Source organism: Lagenorhynchus albirostris, chromosome 16 (genome assembly GCF_949774975.1).
Source record: "Lagenorhynchus albirostris chromosome 16, mLagAlb1.1, whole genome shotgun sequence".
NCBI classification, from domain to species: Eukaryota; Metazoa; Chordata; class Mammalia; order Artiodactyla; family Delphinidae; genus Lagenorhynchus; species Lagenorhynchus albirostris.
In genome coordinates this window covers 3,508,444-3,521,567 of record NC_083110.1, presented here as the reverse complement: position 1 = coordinate 3,521,567, position 13,124 = coordinate 3,508,444, and the positions used below count along the sequence as shown (strand labels likewise).

Sequence of the window (13,124 nt, the reverse complement as noted above, 5' to 3'; positions counted from 1 at the left end):
ACAAAGTCATTTTTATGAGTGAATCTAGAAAGAAAGAGAGAAAAGCAAAAAAAAAAACCAAGGGGATAAGGTCACCCTCTAGATGCTACTGGCTAACCTCATGGACACCGGCAGACGCCGTCCCCAGAGACAGAGCACAGCAGCACAGCTGCTGCTAACAGAAAAAGAAGGGAGCCCACACGAAGACTAAATGCTGAGTGGCAAGAAATTCTCAGCAACTCTGAAAATGTTTATTAGTAACCCTGCATAAACTAGAGGAGAAAGGAAATTGTATTCAAATCCTATCTCAACAAATCTCATGACAACAAGCTCTCCACCTCAACGCTGTCCAAGCTTCCCTAATGCCATAGCGATCAGTTTACGAGAATTTATTGATCACCTACTATGTGCTAGTCCATGCCCATGCACTGGGCCCTGCAGCGATCCGTTTCAGACAATAGCCCGTTTCAAATCTCCTTTCAAGGCAAGCAGACTTTGGGATGGGGGCTTAGAGCAGTGGTGGCTCTTCCAGCTCCTGGCCCTTCTGTAAAATGCCCTTCCAGCTTATCCTACTCACCCCTTAGGGCCTAGATACACTGCCACCTCCACCAGGAGGGACAAGGCCCATGGACTGAACCCCACCTGCCGGACTCAGCTGGCCACTGTACCACAGGCCTGATTCTCCATGGAGGAAAGTCCTACACCAGCATTTGCCCAAATGTCAACATGCACCCCAATCACCTGGAAGGCTTGGGAAAGTACAGAATGCTGGGCCTACCCCAAAACTTTTCCTTCGGTACACAGTGACATACAAGCAAGGAAAAAAGATAGGCAGAAACACTGGACAAAGGTGCCTTTATTCTTTTAGCTTCCCTGTGAGGTGTGTCCCGTTCAACCTCGTCCCCTGAGGTGTTTCAGAGACATTTGGAGAAAAGACTAAAGAAGTGAGGCCTTCATTTCATGAAGCCCGTCGAGAGAACCACGTCCAGAATGTCCAAGTTTTTCTTGATCAGAAAAAGAGGGCGTGGTTTTCCACCTGTGTCAGAAGCTTTGTGTGTTACAGAGAGAGCCGTGTTGTTAAAGGAACCAAGACTCAGCCCGTGGAAGAGAAAATAAACGTGTGCCACAGTTGGGAGCCTCAAAACCTAGGTGTAATTGTCTTCCGGAGACAGAAGCCCCCAGGGGCCCCCTGGTCCAGGAACAGCTCATCTGCTCTTGGTCTACAGCTGGGCGGGGGGAACGGGCTACTTCCCCAAGCCTCGGACCTGCTTCCTCTCCCGCACCCCTCACCCTCCATCTGGCCTCATTCTGAAATCGAAACGGCCTGTCAAAGAGAAGTGGCAGAGTTTACAGAGTTCCGCCTCCATCCCCAAATTCCTCTCCTTCCTCCCACCCCCATCACTCTCTACGCCCCACCCCAATGGTGTATGAGGACTCCAGACAGCAAGAGCTCCGGATGTCTCCTAGAATAGGATTTGCACCCTCCTTGTGGAAGTCGCTCACCCCATTCCTGTAGCGCCCCATTTCCTAATGGTCTGTGACAAATCCCCTGGGAAACCAGAATATGGGCCCATGAGGTTGAAGACCAAGCCTCAAGGCTACCCCGCTTCCTGGGGACCCTTAGATCTACAGCATTTCCAGACCAAACGTCGGTGTGCTAAGCTTGGTTATCACCGGCAGTCTACCTCAAGTTCATGAGTGGCTGGGGGAAGCTGGGAGTCCTTTTAGGCCCTCTCTTTTCCCCTGACCCAGCAGACATGGGTGTGAGATATTGCAGTCGGCACCTGCGTCCTTAAGATCCTTCCCAAGCCAACCATACCTGCGACCTTCCCTTGAGCACAGCACACCCTGTGTCCCCTCGGCTGCCATGACTGCCCTCGTCTGCTATGACCCAACTCCTGTTTGGGTGTCTCGTTCTGTTTTTTCGGGCTTCTGACCAGCTCTTCCGTCGTCATGTTATGACTTCTCCTGTCCAGCTTGGCTACTTCAGGCCATCCACACGGGCATTTGGATACATTCGTGCCCACTGACACAGCCTGGCATCATCTCTTGAGCTCATCCCATCTCCTACACCTGGTCCCCGAGACCATGAAGTCAGAAAGCTCCACGAGGGCTCATACCCACAGGCATCCCGAGGTCAGATACTGTATCCACCTCACTCTCCTATTCCTTCCACAGTGCCGAGCACACAGTAGGTGCTCAACAAACATTTTCTGATGCGTGAATAACGTTTAGGTGTATCACACCTTAGGCAGATAGATGATGAGTTAATATAACTTATATTGGCCAGTACTCAGAGTGTTTCTGGACAATCAATAAAGTTATACTTAGGACCCAAAGGATTATTGCTCATCAAGTGCTTCGAAATCCACAAAATAACAGTGTTGTAAAATAGTCAACTGTTACTGAGTGGAGGTGATCAAAGGAACAGAGTACGTGATTCATCTGGGGTGTGGAGGATAGGGGTAAGTAAGGAGGGAAAGAGAAATTGGACATTATGGAAAAAAGGAAGAAAGAATCAATAAGCAAAGTAAAACTCACCCTTATCATAATCATCTTCCTCAACCGCTTTTTCTTGAAGTTTCTGAAGTTTTAATCTTAAGGATTTTACCTATGTTGGTTTGAAGGGGGAAAAAATGAAAACCAAATTACAATCGCATTCACGCAAACTTATGTTGCTAAAGCTAAGAACACTTAGAAACTATTTTGAAGCTGAACCACTTTATTCTCCTTTAAAAAAAGAACCACAAATGTACGTTTTTTCGATGCCAGATGCATTTGTTTCTCCAAAAAAAGTTATACAGAGAAAAAGTGTAATTGGAGCATAAAATCCACAAAAAGAGGTAGAATGTTATTTTAAACAAAAACATCACGCTGTGCCCTTACCTGTGTGAAAAATGCATAACAAAAAGGAATACTAATTTCCTGACCTGACCAAATGGTTCCTGTTCAAAACACCACATTAAAATTATGGAAGTAAACACACCAACGTTAGAAGAGAGACCAAGAGAAGAAAAGCATGAACTTCAACTCGACAGCGTGTCCTGAGGGCGTGGCAAGAATGAAAAGAAGGACTTTACCAAAGACGTCCTACGGTTCACACCCCTTCCACTACAGAAAAGGGCAGTGTCTTACTTAACACGCATGTGGACTCAACGATCCCATCACTTGTCTGAGAATCACCAACGTGTTCATTTGTAATTATTTCTCTTCTCAACAGGAGGCCCTGGGATTTTCTGCAGGGAGATTCTTAGCCTATGGATGAGTGGATTTAAGCTTGCTCCCTGAAAACCTGCTTCCTCCCATCCTTTGCCAGCTCACACCTACCTCTCCTTCCATACCTGGCTCAGGTGTCACCCCCACCAGTCCATGTGTAAAGTTCTTCCTCTCTCTGGCTGTCGTCACCTGTACTTGTACTTATGCACAAGATCCGAGCCATTGAACAAATATTTACTCTAAGTGTCAGGCATTGTTTGAGGGCTTGCAGCTAACGGCAGGAAATTCTTAGCCCTCTAGCTTTACAGTTTCGTGTAGGAAGGCAAAAATATAAACATAATAAGTAAGTTTTATGGAGCCTTAGAAATGGATTAGCGTTATGAAAGAAGGAAAAAGTCGAAACACGTCGGGGGGTCAGGAATGCTGGCAGACGGTGGGGTTGCGATTGTCAGTAAAATCTCATTGAGAAGGTGACATCTGAGCAAAGATGCATATACGTGGTTAGGGAGTGACCCGTGAGGCTCTCCGGGAGAAACACGTTCCGAGAGAGAGGGGTAATGAGGAATGTGGGACGAAGAAACATGAAGTTTAAACATTTAAAAGGTCTGATTTCGGGGCTTCCCTGGTGGTGCAGTGGTTAAGAATCCGCCTGCCGATGCAGGGGACACGGGTTCGTGCCCCGGTCCGGGAGGATCCCACATGCCGCGGAGCAGCTGGGCCCGTGAGCCATGGCCGCTGAGCCTGCGCGTCCGGAGCCTGTGCTCCGCAGCGGGAGAGGCCACAGCAGTGAGAGGCCCGCGTACCGCAAAAAAAAAACAAAAAAAGAAAAAACCGGAATCACTTCGCTGCTCACCTGAAACTAACACGAAATTGTAAATCAACTAGACTCCAATAAAAACAATTTTTTTAAAAAAACTTTTTACCAAATGTGAAAAACAAAAGGCCATCAGAGAAAAGGGAACCCTCCTGCACTGTTGGTGAGAATGTAAACTGATACAGCCACTATGGAGAACAGTATAGAGGTTCCTTAAAAAACTAAAAATAGAAGAAAAAAGAAAAACTAAAAATAGAACTACCATACGACCCAGCAATCCCACTACTGGGCATATACCCAGAGAAAACCATAATTCAAAAAGAGTCATGTACCACAATGTTCATTGCACCACGATTTACAATAGCCAGGACATGGAAGCAACCTAAATGTCCATTGACAGATGACTGGATAAAGAAGATGTGGCACGTATACGCAATGGAATATTACTCAGCCAAAAAAGGAAAGAAATTGAGTTATTTGTAGTGAAGTGGATGGACGTAAAGTCTGTCATACAGAGTGAAGTTAACTCAGAAAGAGAAAAAACAAATACCGTATGCTAACGCATATATACGGAATCTAAAAAAGCGGTACTGATGAACCTAGTGGCAGGACAGGAATACAGACGCAGACATAGAGAAGGGACTTGAGGACACGAGGAGGGGGAAGGGTAAGCTGGGACAAAGTGAGAGAGTAGCATGGACATATATACACTACCAAACGTAAAATAGCTAGCTAGCGGGAAGCAGCCGCATAGCACAGGGGCATCAGCTCGGTGCTCTGTGACCACCTAGAGGGGTGGGATAGGGAGGGTGGGAGGGAGACGCAAGAGGGAGGAGATATGGGGATATATGTATACGTATAGCTGATTCGCTTTGTTGTACAGCAGAAACTAACACACCACTGTAATGCAACTGTACTCCAATAAAGATGTGAAAAAAAAATAGTCCAAACGGACACTAGCTTACAGTCTGAGCTGAAACAAGACCTCAACTAGAAACTGCATGTCGGGTGGCTCAAATTTTTAGCCATTCTGTCCATGTCCACAAACGACCAGCAAAGCACAGTGAGCACTGACTTTGGTCTTCGATAAATCTGAGCAAGTAAGTGAATTCTCAAATACAGAATCCGCGAATACGGAGGATGGACTGTATTTAAAAGGAGTTAAACTCAAATTCCTGAGATTTGCATTTTTACTTAAGGAGAGGGGAAAGGGGGTGAAGGGAGTAGAATATAATATCTGAAAGGTGCCGGAACACTAGAATCCCCATCTTTCAAGGGATCTTTTGGAAGAGCCCAACCCTCTCCCCAGTCCTGTAGCCCAAATGAGCAATCTGGGGTCTCCGCACAAACATGATGGAAAAAGCAAGGTCTCCCTCATCACACACAACTCCACCTCTTCCTCCACCTGAAGCAAAATCTGCCTTCCTGTTAGTCCTACACCCTGGCCCGAGTCCCTTCTGTCACTCCCACTGCCCTGAAGCAAGGTCATCCCTCTTCCACACATCAGACATTCAAATCACTGGAAAGAACATCATGCTTCTCGCCGTCCAGGTGCTGGATGACCATAAACAAAGATACTTAAACAACAGATAAACTGTGTCCAGAGCCTACCATTCGAGACAAGATACGAGTTTAATTTGAACTGTGGGGAGACGACTGAATTCTTTTTTGAATTCAAATTCTCCTAATTTGAATTAGGAGAATTCAAATTTGCATTAATTCAAATTAGAATTCAAATTCTCCTAAGCTGAGCTATTTCTCTAATGTTAATAATGAGCAATATTCTGGTTTCTTGCTAGGTACCAGAACCGGTCTGAAGCCCTGCACGTGGACAGGCACTTTAATCCTCACGACGATCTAATGAGGTAGGGGCTGTGGTTGCCTCCACCCTCTACAAGAGCGTCCTGAGGCACAGAACAGTGAAGCAAATGACCTCAGGTCACACAGCAAGGAAAGGAAAGCGCCGGGCTCCCACCCAGGCAGTCCCACCAGCCTGCCAGGAGTGCGAGCCCACGGGTGACCCAGCAGTAACCAAGACCCCACAAAATAACTCTGCAGTGGGTTATGACCAATTATTCATTTTGAAAAGCTGCATGTGGGCTATCAAGGAGAAAAGAAGAGCTATATCGAGGGTGGGTTTTATTTCTTTTTAAAACTAAAAATCATGAAATCCAAAAGGTGAGTCAAGGTGGTTCTCCCCAGCCACAGACCCTGGAATTCCAGCTCCCGGGCCCCCCAGTGTCTCGGTAGTGCAGAGACTGGCATGGTGAACCCGTGGCACAGCTGGGCCCCCAGAGAGCACATCTACTCAGGGTTTCACAGACTCCAATTTACCAAAACTCCTAGGTTCACAGGAGGACACGATCTACATCTGGGTAAGAAGAGTTAAAAGGAAGGGAAAAACTATTGGCACCGCCAAAACCCAGGGGGCCGGATCTCGTGAACTGACGGCAGCGGACCCATTGCCAGGCAAGTTTCTGTTTGTTTAGTTATTTGGGAGGTAGGGAAGCTAGTCTTTATAACCGCATTCTACTTTTGCTTGACTTGGGTCAAAACTTGGATTTTTGAAACAGAGAAATGCAGATATGTTGCCGAGATTTTTTTTTTAAAGCTCACAGAACTGAAGTGTTGGAAACTGGCATTTAGAGTCTGAAAAGCACAATGGTGCAAACCTCCACTGAGTGTCTGGATCCTTTTATGTGCAGCTCTCAGCATCCCTCCTTATGCCTCTGACAGTCAATCCAAGAAATCTATCAATTAGATACCTGTGTCCCATCTTAGCAAGATAAATTATTTCACTAAAACTAAAAGTTAATCAAGCACCAGGCAGTATGTGAGGCATCAGGCATCCAAAAATGTCTCAGCAAAGTGACCTGTAGCCAAGGAGCTCGTGGTCAAGTGAGGAACTTGGACGCCAAACAAAGGATTATTGACGTGACGAGTGCTGTAATGGGGCACGTGCAAAGGGCTGTGGGAACGGAAGAGAATGGAGGGAATCATTTGGTCTCGGGCGGTAAGACAGGTCTCACGTGGAAGTGGCTTTGAAGTCACACCAGAAGGGAAAAGGAGAGCTGGGCAGGTGGCACAGTGCAGGAAGGTCGTTCCGGGCAGAGGCCAGAGGCACGGGAACAGGAAGCAGCCCCCCGTGGCTGAGCCGGCAGCAGTAAGGCATCTGGATAGCCAGGCAGCTGGAGCAGGTCGGGAAAGGTCTCAACTGTGAGGATGAGGAATTTGGAGACCGTCCGAGAGAAGCAACCAACCACCCAAGGCTTTAAGCCAAAGAATGACGCCATCCCAGCAGTGTTCCTGAAGATAACGCTGCTGGCCACGCGGAGGATGAACGGGAGAAGAGAGACACTGGAGGAAGGTAACTACATCAGGAACCTGTTGCAGGACCCAAGAGCAAGATAAGGCTTTGAACCAGGCAGGGGCCGTGGCCGTGACCGCGAGAGCGGGTTAGCTTGGAGGTGGAGCAGAGGTGGGCAGCAAGGTGGAGGGAGGTGTCGAAGAGGCTGCAGCTCCTCTCAGGAGCTGGATGGATTGTATTAACTCAAATCGACAATTACAGATCGACAGCGAGGCCCGTTAGAACGGGTTTGGTGGGGAAGACAGTGGCATCAGTTCGGAACCCATCTGGCTCAAAGATTCCACGCATCACCTGGGAACAGAGACCCCCACGCTGGCCCAGCTGCACTGTCTCCCTGGGTGACAAATCGATGGCTGGACTGGGACAGGACAAACAGGGACGGGGCCAGGAACATCAGGCCACAGGTAAGGGATCGAGGGTGAATGAGATCAGCTGCTGGGAATGAACCTGAGCCTCCCATTTTCAGGTACTCCTTCCAAATCCTGACGAGATGGGCTCTACTTCCCTGCTTACGTGTACACATGCCACACACACGCACGCGCATACACATGCACGCATATACATGCACACACATACTCATGCACACACCCCAGAAGGGAAACAGTCTTTCAACAGGACGAGCCAATGGGTCCCCACAAAGCATCTCCGCCCGGGTTTCTCTGGGAACCCTTCGGCGTAGAACACCCCGCCTACTCCCAGGTGTACCCACCCCTCAGATAACTGGGTGGACGGCAACATCATGATGCTAGCACCGACATCTCTACATCCTGTCCCAATTTCCAAAGCACTTACATTCCCACTTGAACCACAGAACAATCCCGTGTGGTGTTATCAGCTCTAAATAAGGAAACTGAGGGGCTGAGAGGTTTAGCAACCAGAAACAAAGTGTCCCGGCTCTACGTCAGGAGCTCCCACGGCTACAGCACAACGTGAGTGCTGTAAACGCAGAAGCAGCTCTGGTTCGCCGCCAGTTCAGAGCAACACTGTGTTTATATCCCTCTACCCTGTCCACACACCAGCCAGCTGCATCTCCCCTGTTCCCTGGCCCCAACCCCCTGTTTCAAAGCAAAGCTCAGCTGAGCTAACCCTGCATCGCTCAGGCTAGGTACTGCAGAGGGCCTGCAGCCCAAAGGCAACGAACCTAAGCATCTAAGGGACAGAGAAAATGAGAACAGATTCGAGTTCAAGTTGAAAGAGAAGGGACAGCAGGGAGGCAACATCTTTTTGCAGCCAGCCGCCAGAGGAGCTGCCAGCAGGGAGCTGGGCAAGCCCAGAAGTGCTGTTTCCTGCCCTCTGTCCAGAACTAATCTGAGCCGTGACCACCACCAGCCCACAGGCCGGGGAGACACCCACCTCCAGCCGCCTCTGCTGGCCCTGCAGGCAGTGCCACAGTGCTAGCTTGCATTTGCTAAGCAGAGGGTCCCAACGGAGAGCATCCCCCGAGCTGCCGCCCTCCAACCACGAGGGGTCCGGGGCGCGGGAGGAGGTGGCATCCGTGTCCAACAAGGGAAGCGTCTCACACTCCAGCCTGGGGCCGCCCCCCGAGGTCTGCGCAGCGTCTGCCAGGCCCGGAGGGGCCTTGAGAGCGAAGGGGGAGGAGAGGACCCGCGGGTGCTCGCGGGCTCCGTCCAAGCTGGCAGCCTTGGCCTCCGTCTCCTCGGGGCTCCGACGCGGGGCCTCGGCCTCTCTGGATGGCGGGCAGCCTTCTGCTTCTCCCCGTTCCCCAGCGGAACCCAGGGAGAGGCGAATGAAACTAAAGCTGGAGGTGAAGACATCCTGAGAGCCGGCGGCGGGGGAGGGGGCCTCGGGGCCACTTCCGAGGCCGCAGCTGATGCCCCTCACCTCCTCCGGGGACAGACAGCCTTTGGTCCAGACTGCTTCCTGGCGAGGGCTTGGGGCCTCGTGACTGTCCATGGATGGCAGCTCCCCCGGACACCCGGCGTCCCCGGGGCGCCTCTTGGGCAGCGTGGTACCAGCCCTGGGCTGAGTCCCACGGAGCCCTGGGCTTCCTCTCACGGCCACCAGAGCCAGGCCTCGGCGGCCCACGGAGGTCAGAGCTAAGGCTGCTGTGCTCCTGGGAACGGGGCTCCCAACCGAGGGACCTCGCCACTGGCCTCCACACGGCTCGGCCCTGGACTCAGCGTGGTGGGACTCCTCACCGCGCGCCCCTCCCTGGGCCCGGAACAGGGCGCCCACTGGCGGGGAGAGGAACCCGATCCAGGGCCCAGCTGCGCTTCTCATGTAGCCCGGCCTCCATGCCAGCCGCCTCCTCCGAAAAGACGCTGCCGGTCGTAAGCGATCTTCACTGCCTGGGAAGAAAGAGAAAACAGCACCGTAAACACGCACATCTCCCTGGTTCAGCTGGAACTGCACCTGGAGAACATCCCCGGGTTCAGAGGTCATCCCTCGGGGCATCCGTCAGAGACGCTGGCTCAGTGGTCCCCGGGCCAACCTGGAATGAAAACTCTGATTATCCTTGGAAAGCGTCCGCCTAGCATGTGCAGACACAGCACAGCATCCCAGCTCCTCTGCTGAGCTGAACGGCTGGCCCTGCTGTGAGTTGTGCCGACACGTCAGCGGGCACATTGCAGGCACAACGCCGGCAGCTCCTCTGAGCCTCCAGCATTCCTGCCCGGTGGTCTCTTAGGAGTATCAGCACCTTCACCCTGGAGAGGTCTGGAAGGCAAACGATCTGCAGCCGAATGCCAGCGCGCTCCCCCAAATGCGATCCAGTCACCTAACACGGCTCCTCTTAACACGTACGTGTGGTTTCATCATCTGAGTTACCCACGTCCCTGCACACCTGCGGACCGTGGAAAGCTGGCAGGGACACAATCTATGCCCATCTATTCACCTCACAGGGAATTACAGGAGGCCCTGCTCGCTGTGCTCTCCAGACCAGGGGCTGTGTTCCCTTCCCAGCTATGCGAGAGGGACAGAAACAGTGAAGATGGCTGATACCTGTCAGAGGCATGATGCTACAGCAGTTGGAGGGCGCAGGCTCTGGCAACTCATTGCCCGGTGCAAACCTGGTTGTGCCACTGCTGGCTGTGTGACCTTCCACAAGTTATTTAGCCTCTCTGTGCCTCAGCTGGCTTATCAGTAAAGTGGAAATATCCACAGTACCTCTCTCCTAGGGCGGTTGTGAGCATAAAACTACACGAGTTACTAGAGGCGGGCAGCTCAGAACAGTGCCTGGCACTCATAAGTGCGATGAAAGCGTCAGTTACTATTTCAACATTTTAAAGCACCCCGTTACTCATGATGTGTCTTCATCCGCATTAATTTCCTTTGCTCCCTACCAAAGTCATGTGAATCAAGCAGACCGGGAATTATAACTTCCCTTTCGTCACTAAGGAAACGGAGGCTCAGAGACATTAAAGCTGCAAGTGGCCGAGCGACCAGGGCCAAAGTCTCCTGACTCAGCCCACGCAGTGCTCTCACTTTGGGGCCCTGCCGCACCTCAAATGAGACTGGATGGGGAGGGTAAAAGCGGGAGCAGACAGCACGAAGCACAGCCGTACATACACACAGTCTGTGGCAGGAAGCGGAGTACAGCTCCCCGGCGGGTCCACGCATCTCTCCCCACCTCCCAGAACACAGATGCTCCCAGCATCCTCGTCATGGTAAACAGACAGCACTGGGCATCTAGGGTACCACTGTGTTATGATCGTGCCCTGCATTTAAGTTGCTCGATAAATGGTGAATGAATGAATGGCTGCATGGATAGATGGAGGGAAGGGAGAATAGATGGATGGATGGATGGATGGATGGATGCATGGACGGACGGACAGACTGGGGCCCATCTGAGCCCCAAACACACGCTCTTTCTGTACCCTTTGCCTCAAAGTATATCACTTAGGATGAACTTGAAATGACAAAAAGTCAGAAGAAAGAATTTTCTTTTTTCTTCATTTATTTTTGTTTTCTTCCATGCAAAGTTGGAATCAGTAGGAAAGGACATATGGAAAATGTATAGAAAATGTACAGAGGGATCATTAATAGGCCAAATTGGACCACTCACTAGGATGGCTACTAGCTACTACTAAACACACACACACACACACACACACACACACACACACACACAGAGAAAATAACAAGTGTTGATAAGGATGTGGAAAAATTGAAACCAGTGCGCACTATAGGTGGGAATATAAAATGATACAGCTGAAAAGAGCATGAAAATTCCTCAAAAAATTAAAAATAGAATTACTACACGGCCCGGCAATTCCACTGCTTGGTATATACCCAAAAGAATTGAAATCACGTCTCAAAGAGATATTTGTACACCCGTGTTCATTAGTGGCATTATTCACTGTAGACAAATATGGAAGCAACCCAAGTAGCCCTCAATGAATGGATGGAGAAAGCATGGTCTATCCATAGTAGGAAATTACTCAGCCTTACAAAGGAAGGAAATTCTGAGACCGGCTACAACATGGGTGAACCTCAATCCTGAGGACAAGATGCTAAGTGAAATAAGCCTGTCACAAAACGACAAATATAGCTTGATTCCGCTTATCTGAGGTCCCTAGAGGAGTCAAATTCATAGACAGAAAGTAGAAGGACGGTTGCCAGGGGCCAGAGGCAGGCAGTGGGCTGGGGGGGCAGGGGGAGTTAGTGTTCAGTGGGGACAGAGCTTCAGTTCGGGGATATGAGAAGGTTCTGTGGATGGATGGTGGTGACAGCTACACAACGGTGTGAATGTGCTGAATGCCACTGAACTGTACACTTACAAACGGCTAAGAGGGTAATTCTATGTTATACGTACTTTACCGCAAAAAAAAAAAAAAATTAAATAGACCAAGTGGCGTCACCATACTCTCTGGTCCCAAGGAGACCCGTCCTTTCCCTCAGGGCTCTCGCGCCTGCACCAATGGGGCAGTCAGCACAGAGCTGCAGGGGCTCGGGACAGGGCGAAGGGAGGCCTAGAAGGATGAACTCTCCTCTGCCTGGAGAACCGGCAAAACAGTTTTTCAAGAACAAGGAATCCAAAAGAAAGTAGAGAACACTGAATTCTGGCTTCAGTTACCAAAGGCAAACGATCCAGCAATTTCATATCCTGAGAACGAAGTCCTGTGACATCTATATTGTCTTTTGGCTTAAAGAGACTTTTAACTAATTTTTTTATACAAGTCCAATCACCCAAATAACCCTTCTGAAGTTAAAAAGCAATGCTACGTGGAAAATAATTTGCTTGAAATTTCATTTCTTTTCAAATGCCTCTGGGCCCTTGGGTCTGAGTAGCCCTTCGTAAAGCCACTCAACTAAGGGTCCGAAGTCCCCCCCAGGCCAGGTCCAGCTGCCGTGCCAAGCAGTTCCCCGAGGGGAGCCTGTGTTCCTGGGGGTGGGAGGAGTTTCTGGTAAGATGCTGTCAGGCCACAGCGAGAGGCAGCGGTCGGGAATGGGGGTGGCCCAGCCTCTGAACCCACCTGTGCTCCAGACATGCCCCACTCCGGGTGTGAGCCTCCAAGAAGGTGACCTCAGAAACAAAGACTGTCACACACTATCAATCCTCACCCTCCAGAGAGGGCGGAGGAGCTGAGAGTCGGATCCGGAGGGCACCTCTGGAATGAGCTAGAACGATCAGAAGAAACCCAGATGGGGCACACAGCTGCTCTGAAATCTCTAGGGAAAACCCCGGTTCCCCATAACCAAAGTCCCCCTTTCCACTTTTTTTTAATTTTTATTTTTTGAGGAACTTTATGATGTCTCTCTGGCCAGAAACCAATTATTACTTATATA

The 13,124-nt window shown here is 50.2% G+C and overlaps 1 protein-coding gene across 2 annotated transcripts in view; it reads right to left on the bottom strand.

The window, feature by feature from the left end:
- The window catches only part of DISC1 (DISC1 scaffold protein), a 349,812-nt gene that overhangs the window by 284,851 nt on the left and 51,837 nt on the right, over positions 1 to 13,124 (bottom strand). The window contains exons 2-3 of one of the 2 annotated variants that reach the window (XM_060126363.1): positions 8,730 to 9,685; positions 2,521 to 2,590 (exon numbers count right to left, since the gene is read on the bottom strand). In XM_060126363.1, coding sequence (XP_059982346.1) covers positions 2,521 to 2,590; positions 8,730 to 9,685 — 1,026 coding nt within the window. The remainder of the gene's footprint in view (positions 1 to 2,520; positions 2,591 to 8,729; positions 9,686 to 13,124) is intronic. The other variant, XM_060126362.1, reaches the window with a different exon arrangement.